Source organism: Papio anubis, chromosome 8 (assembly GCF_008728515.1).
Source record: "Papio anubis isolate 15944 chromosome 8, Panubis1.0, whole genome shotgun sequence".
Lineage (NCBI taxonomy): Eukaryota > Metazoa > Chordata > Mammalia > Primates > Cercopithecidae > Papio > Papio anubis.
This window is the reverse complement of record NC_044983.1, coordinates 108,791,108-108,805,450: the sequence shown is the minus strand read 5'-3', so window position 1 is coordinate 108,805,450 and position 14,343 is coordinate 108,791,108. Positions and strand designations below refer to the sequence as shown.

Below are 14,343 nucleotides of genomic sequence, written 5' to 3'. Positions count from 1 at the left end.
TGCAAAGGAAGAACGGGCGGCTCGAAGACGGCCAGTAGATGGCGCAAGAACTCTTCCCTTGTGCAATCTTAACCCTTGCGTGGCGCACGGGGTGGGGGGCGGGCAGGGGGAGGCAGATCCAGATGTATAGATACATACATTTTTCGTTTTGAAAGAAACCTCCTATTTACATATTTGGTACCGATTCAGAATTAAGGCAAATGGGTTCGTTCTAGATAACTACCACAGATAGTTTAACTGCGGCACACACCAACTGAAATGGGGGTTGGGAGGATGAAAGGGCGAACTATTTGGGGAAACGATACTGACTTCCCTCCCCACCCCACCCCCGCCCAGGCCACTGATGAAATCCGTTTACCGAATCATAAAAACCCGGTGACGGGTTTACACGTAGTTATTTGAATATGTAAACACATGTGTTCAAATACATTCTTCTCTGTGTGAAGGAAGAATTTATTGAGAAAATTCTCTGTGATTTCCTTTTTCAATTAAATCACAGGATAATAAATGGGAGAAGCCTGCTTGAAATATACCGCAACTACAGTAGTAACACATGTACCATTATAACGACGTGGGCATCGATGGAGCCCGATTCATTATCGTCACGGTTTCCCCAAAAGCAACACAGATCCTCCGATTAAAATATTCCTTTGACATGCTTCTGTATTCGCAGCCTGCAACGGAGAGCTCACTAACATATTATTTCTTGGGCTGCTTTTACAGGCAGAATTGATCTATTCGGGGAAAAAAAGCAAGCCCCTTAATTTCAAATATTGTGTAGAGTTTATCAGAGAGCAGAGCTGGGCTTTTAGAGGCTCACTAGTGGTTTCTGGTGGTTGCTATAACGAGCTAGAATTGGGGTAGATTTTGGTGGAGGGGAAAAAACGCACAAGAAAAGACAGAATCCAGAGTAGCGGAGACTTTGTGCCCCCGTTGGAGAGATGGTTGAGTCCTCGTCAAGGTTGCTGTGGTATCCCAGAAACACCATTCACTCCGAGCTGTGACCGCGCACCAACAACAGCAACAACTCCACTGCGCCGGGCTGAGGAGCAGGAATTAGGAGCTCGCGAATAGTATGAAAGGGATCCGCAAAGGGGAAAGCCGAGCAAAGGAATCCAAACCCTGGGAGCCTGGCACGCGAAGATGCGCTAAATGTGGCCGCCTAGACTTCATTCTGATGAAGAAAATGGGGATTAAAAGTGGATTTACGTTTTGGAACCTCGTCTTTTTATTGACGGTGTCTTGTGTGAAAGGTAGGTCTGCTTTGGGGGTCCCCTCCGCTTTGGATGGAGGTGGGCTGACTTGTAGATGGAGAGAGGCTGGCAGCTTACTTTGCAATTTGCACCGATAAAATAATCATGATAATACTAAAGAAGGAGTTGATTCACAGCTCGTTCTCCCCCCCTCAGATAGGAAATGCATTTTGCTTGCCAGATTTGGCGTTCAATGCGGTGATTGAGCTTGTGCTCAATAAATATTCTTGCAGTATGCTCAAACGAATACGTGAGTTGGTTAGTATAGCCTCTAACTAGTGGATATCCAGGCAGAATTCCTCTGCAAGACTTTTCTTAGTGGTGAGGATTACCTTGATCTCTCGTCAGATCACTAGGGGTTGATGCTTTGGGAGGAATATTTATATTAAAGACTGGTCTAAATGCTTTTTAACCCTTTCAGGAAAGAAAGTTACCGATGTGCTAGGAATGTGTTGATTTTAAATGCATGAGGGCACAGAGATCTTCCAAGCACTGCCACACCATCATGAATGTCTGCATGCATATGTATGTAAATTATTTCTACGTGGGCTTCTATGCAATGTTAAATGTAGGGGAGCTTCCCTAGGACCTGTGGTAGAGGTTTGGCAAAAAATGAGGCTTTCAAAGGGTCTGAAATGCCATGAAGTGTAAAGAACTACCTTAGGAGATGAATGAAGGTAGGAGGAAAGTCATTAGCTGACGACCAAAAAGAAAATCCCCAGCAAGTCTCAGCGTTCAGACAGGTAGAGTGAGTGTCACATGCACAGACAAGGGGAGGGGGTAGATGAGATGTAAAAATGCATTCCCAAGCAGGAAGGCAAGGGACAGTCAGGATCATCGGAAAAAGAGCTGTCCTTTGGGAGAAAATAGATCCATAGCTCTCTTCCACAACTTCTCCTGCACCCTGCTGCCCATTAATTGCTGCAAAGAATACTCAGGAGGTGTCTATGACTCATGCCATCATTTTTTGAACAATCACCTCTCCATACTCATGGCAGCTCCAATAGACGCGATGGATGTCGCTTTCAGTGAAGCTAGTTTCAAATCCCGGGTGTCTGTGTGTCGCGGGGGGGGGGGGGGGGGGGTCGCGGGAAAGGGGGTGCTGTTTTGGCCCAGGCGCGCCAGGGCTGTCAACACAAACTGGACGCTTCTTCCTTTGTAAAGGAGTGCCTCTCTGAACCGCAATGGGGCCGCGTCTCTATGAAACAGTTTATTGTCCAGCTTGCAGCTGGCTGTCCCCCCACGGAAGGCGGCTCATTTGCATTCAGTGGAAATGATAATTCATGTTTTGGGAGGAGGGAGCTGGAGAGGTTACCTCTCCCTCTACTATGACCAATGATGGGTGGCATGTCTCGAATTTTAATTTACATCCCAAAATGCCAGGAAGTCGCCCCGGTCTCTGTGGCAGCAACTGCCTTGTAATCCCAACCTCCTCCTTAAAGCTTGATTTTTCCTTTCCCTCTGGGGCCTCAGAGCAGCTCTGAGCCGAAAAGCTTGTCCTAAGTGGCTCAACTACACTGCCTAATGTACAAAACGCGGCTCAGGATGCTTACAAGGTTTCTTTGTCGCTGCCTCGACATGTGAAGAGCCACACATTTATGCTTAGTTCCCCTGCCACTGGGAGTTGGTGGTTAATGGATGGCCCTGGGGCTGCCTGCTACACGCGCGCTCCGCGTGGGGGAGGCGCGAATAGCCAGCAGCAGCCCTGGCAGAAAAATGTAAGGGTGACTCCTGTGAGAAGATGACCAGGGTTTAAGTGCGAGTTTTCCTGTGATACCTGTTGAGCCAAAACACATTCGGGGGCAGATGAGGGGGAGGGAAGTCTCCGAAGCGGGGCAAGCATTCCAGCTTGACAAACGCTGATCCGCGCCGCCTGCAATTAGAGCTCCCGCTGCCCGCACCTACCGTATTTTCCGAATGAGATGCGCCGATAGAAAGGAAAGGCGCGTTAATTTACTTTGGACTGATATAATCGGTTTAGCTTTGGAGATGTTGAGAAGGAAGGGTATGTCATAGCCTTCTTTGACCCTGTGCAAAAATCAATATTCTACAAACTATACGAAAAAAAATTTTTTTTTTCAGTGTCAATAAAGTTATTCATTGTCACTCAACTGGCACTTGGAAGGCATCTCCTACATTTTGAGACTCGGAATACTGTCCCCAAATTCTGAGAAACTTGCATAGGCTGTATGTTTTAGACCTGCTGTCAATCTCCGAATGATGCCAATTTTGATAGTTGCTTGTTACTCTCCCTTTCCTCATTTTTTTCATTTCACCTGTCTCAAGGCTTTCCTAAAGCCAAGATTGCTGCAATGCCTTAAACGTTGTTTGCCCCAATGTCTATGCCCGCTTTTGTCTTCTATACTTTCTTCTGCACTGTCAGGTCCATGGAAAATCTCAGACTGGGGAGCCGTTGTAAGGATTTTGCAGATTCTAATCTAGACTAGCGTGAGGGTCCAGGAAGTCAGAGGCACGCAGTTTTCCACGTGAACAGGTGTAGCCACGAGAATTCCACCATCTGCCTACAATTTTCACCCCTCCACCATCTCACCTTTTCGTGCAACAGCAATGACAAAGAGGCTTAGTGGGAGGAAACGCCTCAGAGTGTAGAAAGTGGTCTTAGGTAGGTAGGCCTGAACCACTCGGGTGGGGCTGAAAAGGAAAACAACCTTTAACTGGCATTTCATTTCCACTGTCATCATGTGAAATAAAAGGCTGTGGAGGGCACCAAATTGAGGGGTGGGGCAGGACAGGTGCTGCTTAGACTTGATCCATGCCTATTTCTCACTGAACACCCCTCCTTCCCCCCACAAACCCCTCACACACGTACACATGCACACACACAGGCAGAGGTTTCTGAAATGCCTCCAGCTGCAGCGTGTCTGTTTAGGTCTCACCCAGATAGAAACTGTGAATCTCCAAGTCGTGCTGAAGCGTCCCGCCCATGTAAAGAGACACCCATGGGATGCTTTCCCACGCTGCTTGTCAATGGATCCCAGGGGAACACACACCGTGCAGCGAAGGTACTGCGAAGGCACAGATCTCTGGGTAGGCAGCAGGTGGGAGACCGGGTGCGTCGTCGCGCACCCCACGCCAGAGCGTCTTTCCAAGGATTCTTGCCAGAGCTACCTCTTGAAGCATCCACGTTTCTGCTTGTGCTCTGAGACTCCAAGGAGACACTACTCCTGCCACAGAGGTCTTTTGGAAAAGTGGAAATCGCATCATCTCCCGCAGTTAGTTGCCTCTAGAGAGGGGCGCGGGTGTCTTATGAGGGGGAAGAGCTGCCAGAGGCACTCATTAGTATCTTTAACGACGCCTGCCCAGGTGGCCATGTCCGCAGCTTTCAGCCCTGCGTGTGTCCCTGGGGACTGACACCCTCAGTCCTCGCCCATAAGGCGACAGTTTTTCCCAACACATCAGGAAAAGATCTGTCTTAGCTTGAGAGAGCTTTACAAAGGGGACTGGGGGAAGGGGAATCAATGTCTTTTCAAAACGGTAACAGCAAACAAAAACCCACCTGGCCAAAACCATTATCAAAACCCTTCCCCCAACACTAGCAGGACTGAGACACCCACTGAAAGGTAACCTTTGTGTTTGAGTCGGGGCCCCTCCTGCTGTAGTTTGGACAGGTTCCCCTCCCTCACATCTATTTCCTCTGGGAATACTTATTAATTTCTTTAAGAAGACCAGCCTCCCTGAATTTTTCATGGACCATCCGTGGTTGAAACTGAGTGGCTGACTTGGCTCTTGATGTGCGTGTGTGTGTGTGTGTGTGCGCGCGCGTGTGTGTGCGCGTGTGTGTGTGTGTGTTGCTGGGAGGAGGACACATGAATTGACACGGAGAAGCCTTTAGGAGGCTCCGAGGGTGGGTGTGAGTGTGTCCTAGGCGGAAACGCCTGGCGGGTAACAGTGCGTTAATGTTCCCAGGACTCCAGATGGTCAGTGGTGATGCGACCACTGCTGTCACGATGAAACAGAAGTGCGGAGGAAGCTCCCTTTCTCCAGGCGGACCGCAGCGTTGTCCTCACTCAAATAACTTATCTAAGACGCACTCGGGGAGTTCGGAAAGCACACTGGGGAAACAATGAGTGGGGATTGTGGCTCTTCTACAACGTCCCTGTCCCCCAGATCCGTTCAACGAGGAGGGAAAGGCCAGCAGGAGGGCAGCCCCCAGGCTCAAGTGCTGCAAGGGCTTAGTTAGACTCTAAGGGAGAAAGCAGAAGAAATTAAACAGCACAGTGTCATCTGAGTAGCCAAGGTGGTCTTCTCCCAGCCCCGCTGGAGTGGCCAGCTAAGGGGTTGACACGGGGGCGCGCACGGGGATTGCTGTGCATTGCAGAATAATAATGAAGGAGGACAACCAAGGGAAGAAAGATCGGCTCAGGCATGAGGCGGGTTCTCTTCTCCCTGAACGCGGTGCTGCCTTTGGGGAGGCTTTGCACCACCGAGTTGCTAAGTTAACCCAATTTACCCGACTGACAGGGCTTGAACAGTATTCGGAGTTGAACTGCACCGGACAGTTAGCTTGTTGAAAGCTCTCTGAAATGTCCTTTTGCAGCACCGTACTTTCCGGAATCATCTGGTTCGGGAGGAGGCGGGTGGTGCATCACGCCCTCATTGGAAGAGTATGTGAGCAGAAATTATTAAGGAGCAGGTTTCAGCATCTTGAAAACCTGACGCCAGCTCCCTTGAGATCCTTCAAGGAGAAAAAGAGCAGAATTACTCAATAAATTAAGTACTCCAGGAGCAAAGGCTTCGTTCCAGTAGTTATTACCATTCATGATCTTAATTAGCATTTCTATTTGTGGGGTAGCTGAATGGGTTTGGAGTATACACGTCTTTTCCCTAAACACAAAATCTGGTGTCTACAGAACAATGAAATAACAGATAGACACCAAATGTCATCTGTACATGGTTCTAAGTACAGTAAAACTCTATCATAAGTGAAAGCTGATTAAAAAAAAAAAGTAGGAGAGGTGTGCAGTTAATAATGCCTTTGTACTTATGTGGGGAATAAAACTCTGACCTTAAAACGCTTTTCTAAGATCTCAAATGCAAAAAAGTGGAAGAAACTAAAGTTTACTTCCTTACCCTTCAAATATACTTCTCCATGTGTTCCAAAGGGTGTTTCTCTTCTACTTACTCATCAGGGGCTTCCGAAATGGCTTAAGGATATCAAACACCTTCAGTATTTTGTCTATTTGAAAGCACCAAGCATATGCCTGGTAAGGCATCAGTTCCTTTAGGTAGCATGACCATTTGAGAAAATACGCCATCTTTAACTTTGAGTTCCAAGATTTGGAAAATTAGAAATAAAATGGTTGTAAATGAGAGATTAAGAAAGTAATGTGTAAGATACAAATAAAATCTAAGAACATTTTATTTTATCTACATATATATTAAAACATAGCTTTAGCTATTTTTTCCCTATCTCTTTCTTCTGTTCCCTTTACTCATAATCCGAAGGAGTATATAATTTAGAATACAGTGGAAATACTGATTTGGACTTTGGATGAGTATGTGAATGGTGCCATTACAGACACTGTGATTACCAAATTCATCTTTCTGCTCTCAGAGTGAGCAGGTGGGTGATTCACGGTATTTCCAGGTATACCTATCTCCTTGCTTGCAAGGTTTTCTAAGAATCAGGCCCCTTGTGAGGTTCTTATTCTCTTCAGGAACATCACTTTTCAAAGTATCACAGAGAAATACAATTTGTTGAAGACCTTCCGGTATTCACAGCCTCAATGCTGATGGTCACCTTTCCTTCTCTTAAGGCCCCAGTCTTGCAGCCATCAAATATATTTCATGTGCTAAGGCCCTTTGCTAAGCTATTGTTTGGTGCTGGTTAAGGATTCCTAATGATTAATATTTTCTATATAGTGATAATTTGCCACCGGCAACCTAATTTGAAATCTCTAAAATGTCTAAATTTATATTAACATATGCATTATATACCTGTGGTTGGACGGAAAATAACAATGACAATTATGTGGCATTAGATATCACCACATTATTCAGTTCAGGCCCTTAAATGTTTGGACTACAGTGATTTTCAAAGTGTTCTCCAACAAGTAGTACCAGCATATTCTAAAAACTTTTTAGCGACAAAAATACCTCAGTTTCCCAGATAAGGTCTGTTGAATTAGATGCTTTGGGAGTTGGGCACAGACACTGGTGGTTTTAACAAGTCATCTAGGTAAGTCCTGATTGCACTCTAAAATTTGAGCAACACTACAGTAAAGTGGAAAGAGCAAGGGCTCTGGAGCCACTGAAGGTCAAATAATGATTTTTGCCAACAATTATCTTTGGACTAGCAATTCAATTTTCCTAAGCTTCAGTTTTATTATCTGTAAAAAAAAAAAAAAAAAAAAAAAATACATGACAATATCGGGAGTTTATAGGGAGATGACATAAATCACATGCCTAGCCCAGTGCTTGGCACTAGTAGCTATTGCTGATATTATTTAAATAAACATGGACATGCAAAGCCTGTATGAACTCACACTTTATCTCTAACACCACCACCTTCACTTTTCCATAACAGTAAATAAAAAGTGTAGCCTCTTCTCACTAGCTATTATTTCACTTTGGCTAAGTTCCCAGGCTATTATACAGCTGAGAAACACTCTGAAACTGCTGCTTATCACCTTTACACATTTGCTTCTGGTGCTGGCTATATGAATAAGGGGCAGACTCACAGCTCAAAAAAAAAGAAAGAAAAGAAAAAAAAAAAAAGAAAAAAATGCTTCCTCTATTCCTGTGCTGATTTCATGCCTTGCATTCTGATATTGATTTCTTTTAATAGTGATTGATTAATGTACTAACATGAATTTGTTCATTCATCTTGTCACAAATCATGACATTCATAGGTCCTTAAATATCAACTAGTTCACTGCTCATATATTATACAATAAGCGCACATGCCAAGAAAGGACAAGTAATTTTTGGTAGTTTACAAAGACCATTAATTCCAGAACTGAGACTAGATGACAGGGCATTCAAGCGCATGTTCAATTCTTTTCTACTTTACCTTATCAATTTTATTAGAAAGTTAGCTCAGATGACACCAATGAATATAGTCAATCAGAAAAATTAATATTTCAGTACTATATATCAATTAGTATTTGTCATTATATCTTTGCGGTAAAATTTTTAAAATGATACTTACTTATTTGGTAGAAGACAAAAGGAGATAATTACGGAATGAAAAACTTTTCTAAATCTGATATAATGTGTACTTCAAATAAATAACTAATTGTATCTTCAGTAAAATTTATTTCTTGACTTACAAGTCTATAAATAAATCAGTGTATTGACTTTTTCATGTCTCAAAAGAACATTGAGGAGCAGTACTTAAAATCAAATTTTTATTTATTTCTTATAATCTGTACACAATTTCTTACTTAAAAGCTTTTAAATCTAGATAAATAGTTCTATCTTTAGTTTTTCATGGGTTTTATTACATTTAAGTCATATTTACATGAGATTTACGCATTCTCTCTAGTCACATTTTCATCTGCATATTTTTTCACATGACATATAAAAGACAATTGTCATTCAAAATTCTATAAGAAACAATAATACATTTTATAAATATTAATGGTATAAGAACAATCCATGTGTTAAGTGGTTACCCTCAATTTTAGTGATATTTGAAATATTTTTAAAGACATTTTATGATATGGGAGTAAAATTTGTGAAGTTAATAAATTCTACTCTTTGAGGAGTTGAAATGTTCAGAAAATGATTGAAATATATAAAAAGTAATGAGTGATTCCCTTAAAAAGCTAAGTCTGTAATGTTGAAGACTATGAAGCTTTTCTTTGCTTGATGCTAGCAATTTTTAAAGGAATATTAATGGTCATGAGTTTAAAATAATAGTGGGGATTTTTTTTTTAGCTATGACATTAAAAAATATGATCAAATACTACTTTGAGAGGAAGTTTGTAAATGGAAACAGACTCCATAAAAGTAGACTTATTACATCCCAAATAACTAAAAAAGCAAGGACTTTACCATAGTTTTCTGTTATACAAGTTTATCTGGTTGACTCCAGAATAATCAGAGTTACTATATAGAGAGGATAGGAGACATTCTTATGTTTTGGGAAATGGTACCAGGATAAAATTCTTTGTTGTGTCTTTTCATGTGTGATGTTTTATGCTAAGCCCTTAGCTAAAGTGTCCTTTACATCTCAAACAGTTCTTTTCTCCCTTGTCTTCCTGTATTGAATTCTAGTAAGTATCTTTGAGATAGCTATTATCTCCTATATAGAGATTATTATCTCCATTTTCAAATAATACACATTTTCCTGAGCCCAAAGTTCAATGATTTGCCAGGATCATACAGTTTGCTAGTGGTTAAGTGAAATCTGAAAGGATAATAGATTCATAAGCCATAGACTTACCAAAATCTAAAAGAAAAATGTAAATGACTAAATTACCAATTAAACCTCTTCATTTTTAAGAGAATCACTGAGCCCCTGAAAATACAATTTAGGAGAAAGCTTAAGATCAATAGTCATGATTACATAGATAGATAGATAGATAAATAGATAGATAGATAGATAAATAGATAGATATCCCACAATTACAATAACACAAAACTTAATTGGTTTTGTAATTTTCAACATCTTTCATTTAACTTGACTAAGTTTGTTCTCTAAATGATCTGTACAATAGATGTAAAAGATGTTTTCTAATTTTATAATAGCAAGCAAAGTAAATGCATAGATAATACATATGTTAAATATGACACTATAGAATATAAAACTAGCACAGTAAGATAAAACAGATATAAACATCATAACTGTTAGCTCCTAATGGAGAGCTCTTGAGTAAAATTTAAAATTTATGAAAGCAGATACATTTATGAACTTCACATATAAAATAATTGATAAAATTGTATCATAAGCATTGAAAAATAAAATTGTTTTATTTGGTATCTTAATCTTCCACTCAGCTCTACACAATTTAAAGGATATGAAAGTTCTCACAGTGTCCCCAATCTAGTGTTTACTAGGCAGGAAATGTGCATTAGATTTATTTGTGGGGGCAAATACATATTTTTCAAAATTGAAATATGCATATCCAAGTTCCATTCACAAAGTCTATTTCAGTCCATAAGTGCCCTTTAGTTAAAAATTCAGGGGTAGCTGTGTATCTTGACATAGAAGAGGGGACAGGCCAGAAAAATGAAATGGCTTGCTAAGCTAGAGAGTGAACCAGTCTTTACCTGTCCAGTGTACTTTTCTTGTATTTGATACTGTTTTATGAGCCTCTTTTTTTCTTAGACATAATTGGTTTATGAGAGTAAAGCTCATTGAAAGGAGAGACCACTGTGCCTACCCCAACATCCTGATCAGAATTAAAATTAGACTTTTTGAAGTAATTGTGTAAGGAGACACAGATACATATTAATACAGGCAAATGGGAAATTTCACATGCAATCTAAAGATTAACTTAAGGATTACCTGGGGGGAATATAGATATATATCACTCTATGAAAGAAAAAATGCTTTTATTAAATTATACTTAAGTGCTCAAATTTAGCATTACATTTTCTTGTAAAGATGATAAAATATATTTTCATATATAATTATATTACTTTTGTCATTTCTAAACTTTACAGACTCTCTGAATATAAACTAGCCTTTTTCTACATGCATTATTAAAGCTTTATTTGTTGTTATATTTCAGAAATTTTATTTTAACCTGTCTTTTTAATTTTAAAAGTAAGTTATCCTAATAATGTTCTCATGTGTATTAGTCATAGGATATACTTATTGCATTTAATACTTCTTCATAGGCCATTCTTATTTTAAATAGTTTTGATATATGATCTTACGACAGGTAGATGTACATTTCTCCAAGGTTGGCAACGTCCCAGATAAAGGTACATTTATAATTTGTCTCCAAGTCTGTTTTCTACAATTATTCATTCCAAAATTTTATTTAATGTTGAAAATTGATCATCAGACAAGTTCTTCATTTTAGAATGCATCTGATTGTTATTCATATTTGTTTGATTTTATTGAGATTTAAAATCACAAATTCACTTGAAATCTCATTTTCATGATTTAGGGAGAGGTAGATAATCAAAACAACATTTCTCAAACTAGTTCACATTCCTATTAGCCATTTGTTTCTTCTTTGATAGCTACTTAATAAAACTTTCAGCTGTTTTGTTATTTGATATTATTTGATATTAGTCTAATTTCTCAAATATGTATTTTAGCTTCATATCGGGCTATGTTTTGTTTCTTTTAAATCTTTTTATCTTTGTTTTCTTGTTTACATTATGGGAGTTATCTGATTTGAAAGACATTTGAGGAAAAAATGTTCTTATTTTATTTTCTCCTAAAGTAACACATAAGGTACCACATAATGGATACACCCACAGTGAAGTTTATCAACTTAGTCAACACGTAAAAAAAAAATAAGCTTTAAATTAAGCTAATTTGTAATTTTTAGAAGTGATTTAGTTTTCATTTTTTAAACTATATATATTTTCATTATGCAGAAATGGCTCCTCTGAATCCATTATCAGAAGTATAATTTGAATCTCAACTAAATGTCAGTAATGAATTTATGCTGAGCTACCTGCATTTTCTAATATTGAGCTCTGTGTTGCTAAAGGCTGCATATGCAAGATAAGGGATCAAAGTTAGAAAAACTGGCAAAAAAATACAGTTGACTCTTTTGGAGATGAAACATACTCTACCTTGAATTTATTGACTCCACACTCTAAGTGACCTAACTATGTACTCTAGACAAAATATTTACTCAGTGTTCACATATATGGAGAAATCTGGAGTTAAGGTTTTTTGGCTGATGTCTAAATCAAAACAGCTGAACTGATTCAAATGTTTTGTGTAAATAAATTTGCATCCAGGCTGCTAATTTGTGTACCAACTTTCAGCTTCCTAGTTTTTAAGATTATGGAAATGATAAAACCTCTAAATGAAGTTCGTAATAGAAATGCTGACAGGCTCATAATTACCTGTATTGAATTCATGTTCAAGTCTCTTTTTACAGCTTTTTAAAAAACTTCCATCTTCACATCCTGCCAGTACTCGAGTACTCTTTTATTTGTTTAATCTTTTTAAAGGAAGTCAAACAGAAACCCTTAAGATCAATTTTCTAGAAAAGTGCTAGAAAACTTTTAATATCTGTGTTAGATTGGGAGTCTTCGTTAATATATTAATAAGTAAACATCAGAAATGACATATTGACTTTACTTTTTATATACTGCCAATTTGTGAGTTCTTAGAAACTAGCCATTTTTCAATCATTTAAAGATTACTAATTTTCCCGTCTTCACAAAAATTATTAAAAATTTCCTATTTTAGAAATACTTTATATTCTAATTATGTAATGCTTTCAAAAGCAAATTCACAAAGGCCTAAAAAGAAATTGGAAGATGTTAGACATATTAAGTTTATCATTTGCTATTTCATGTAAATATCAAATTAATTGTTTTTATAATTTTGTTTTGGCTAAAGTAAAATTTAGTATATTATGTTTTATGTATTAGAACAGTGTTATTTTGAAGTGAGTATTATGGGATTGACATCATTTAAGTTGTGAAGGATTCAGTGATCAGTAAGTTTTATTTCTGCAAAACAACCAATGGATTATTTATCAGCTCTAGAACTCTTTGACACATTCCTTCAGCTATCAATTATTTACTGAGAATCAGTATGGGTCAGACTCTTGCCTAGACTTTGAGAATATAGGGATGAAGGTCTAGTCCCCATCCTAAAGGAAGTCATTGTCTATTTGAAGCGGGCTTTCTGTGTATATAATACCAAAACAATCTGATTAATGTAAAATTGTTTAGTTCTTCAATGGGATTTTCTTCTCATGTAAATATCAGTGTGGTTAATACCACCTTTATTTATATATCATATATATTGTATCTTTACCTTACCACAGGTAAATATAGCATTCTATAGACTCTGTTTGTAACTTTCCAATGAAAGGCATCATTTTTGCAATTTAACCTAATGTAATTTTCCCTTGTAATTTCCAATTAAAATGTTTATTGACTCCCATCTGTTCAGCCAACTGATATTAACAAGTTTATCCAGTATTAATGACGATCCCACATGTATTTCTTTAATAGTGTTTGTACAATTATATAATCATTTGTGATCACCAAATTGTGCTCTTACAGAATTTTTTTTTTTTTTTTTTTTTTTTTTTTTAATATTTGCTCCTGTCTCAGAACTCCTCCTTGGCTTCTTAATACTTTCAATTTAAATTGAAATCTCTGTCCCTTATTTCATGATTCACATGAAAGAAACCTGAACTAACTTATCAAGGTCAACACCTAAAAAGAGCAAGGAAATTAGCTAAATACAAATATAACAGATTTAGTAATTTTTTTCCCTTTGTTATTGTTGTCTTTACTGAAGATGTGTGTTGATGAAGCACAGTTTTTCAATAAGTACATTATGTTTTGTTTTGATTCTAATCTGTGAGGTTAAGAGTAATAAATGAAGACATAATGGGGAAAATACTCCCATCTCATCAATGTTAATTTTGCTACATAGGAGTTTGGTAAAATGATCTATGTTTACAAAGTTTGGAGAGTCATCAAATTTCATCATGTATTTTACATTTTTCTCATTCCTGCCAAGCATATTATTTTGATGATTCATGTTATTCTGATATTTGTACCAACAGATTACTTCAGAACTACCAAACTACCTCCTTATTCCCTTTCACATTCTATAAGTCACATTTCTTGATGAGCTAATAATGACTTATTGTGTAAGAAGCCAGATTTAATGCTTATTAACACAACAAATAGTACAGGTTTTCTTCCTAGTACTGAGCCTCAAAATCTTGATTATTAATGTAAGATCAGAACTATGCATTTCCATATCTATGGGAATATCTATTTTTTCTGCTTTGATAATTTCAATGAAATTAGTACATTTTGAAGCTGGAGATAAAATGGCTTTGGGTAACATGCATCGTTTTACTTAACTTTATACAACTAAAGTAAAGCACTTCCATGTGTTTTAGGACGAATTTCAACAATCTCCATAACACGTAGCATAAAGATGACCTATTTAAAT

General features: G+C 38.3%; 1 protein-coding gene across 6 annotated transcripts in view; it reads left to right on the top strand.

Annotated features, from left to right (window-relative positions):
* The first annotated feature begins 426 nt into the window (after positions 1–426).
* The window catches only part of CSMD3 (CUB and Sushi multiple domains 3), a 1,287,556-nt gene continuing 1,273,639 nt past the window's right edge, over positions 427–14,343 (top strand). For 2 of the 6 annotated variants that reach the window (XM_031650138.1, XM_031650135.1), the window contains exon 1: positions 427–1,253. In XM_031650138.1, coding sequence (XP_031505998.1) covers positions 1,076–1,253 — 178 coding nt within the window. In that variant the 5' untranslated portion in view covers positions 427–1,075. The remainder of the gene's footprint in view (positions 1,254–14,343) is intronic. The other 4 variants (XM_021942876.2, XM_031650137.1, XM_031650136.1 and 1 more) reach the window with 3 other exon arrangements.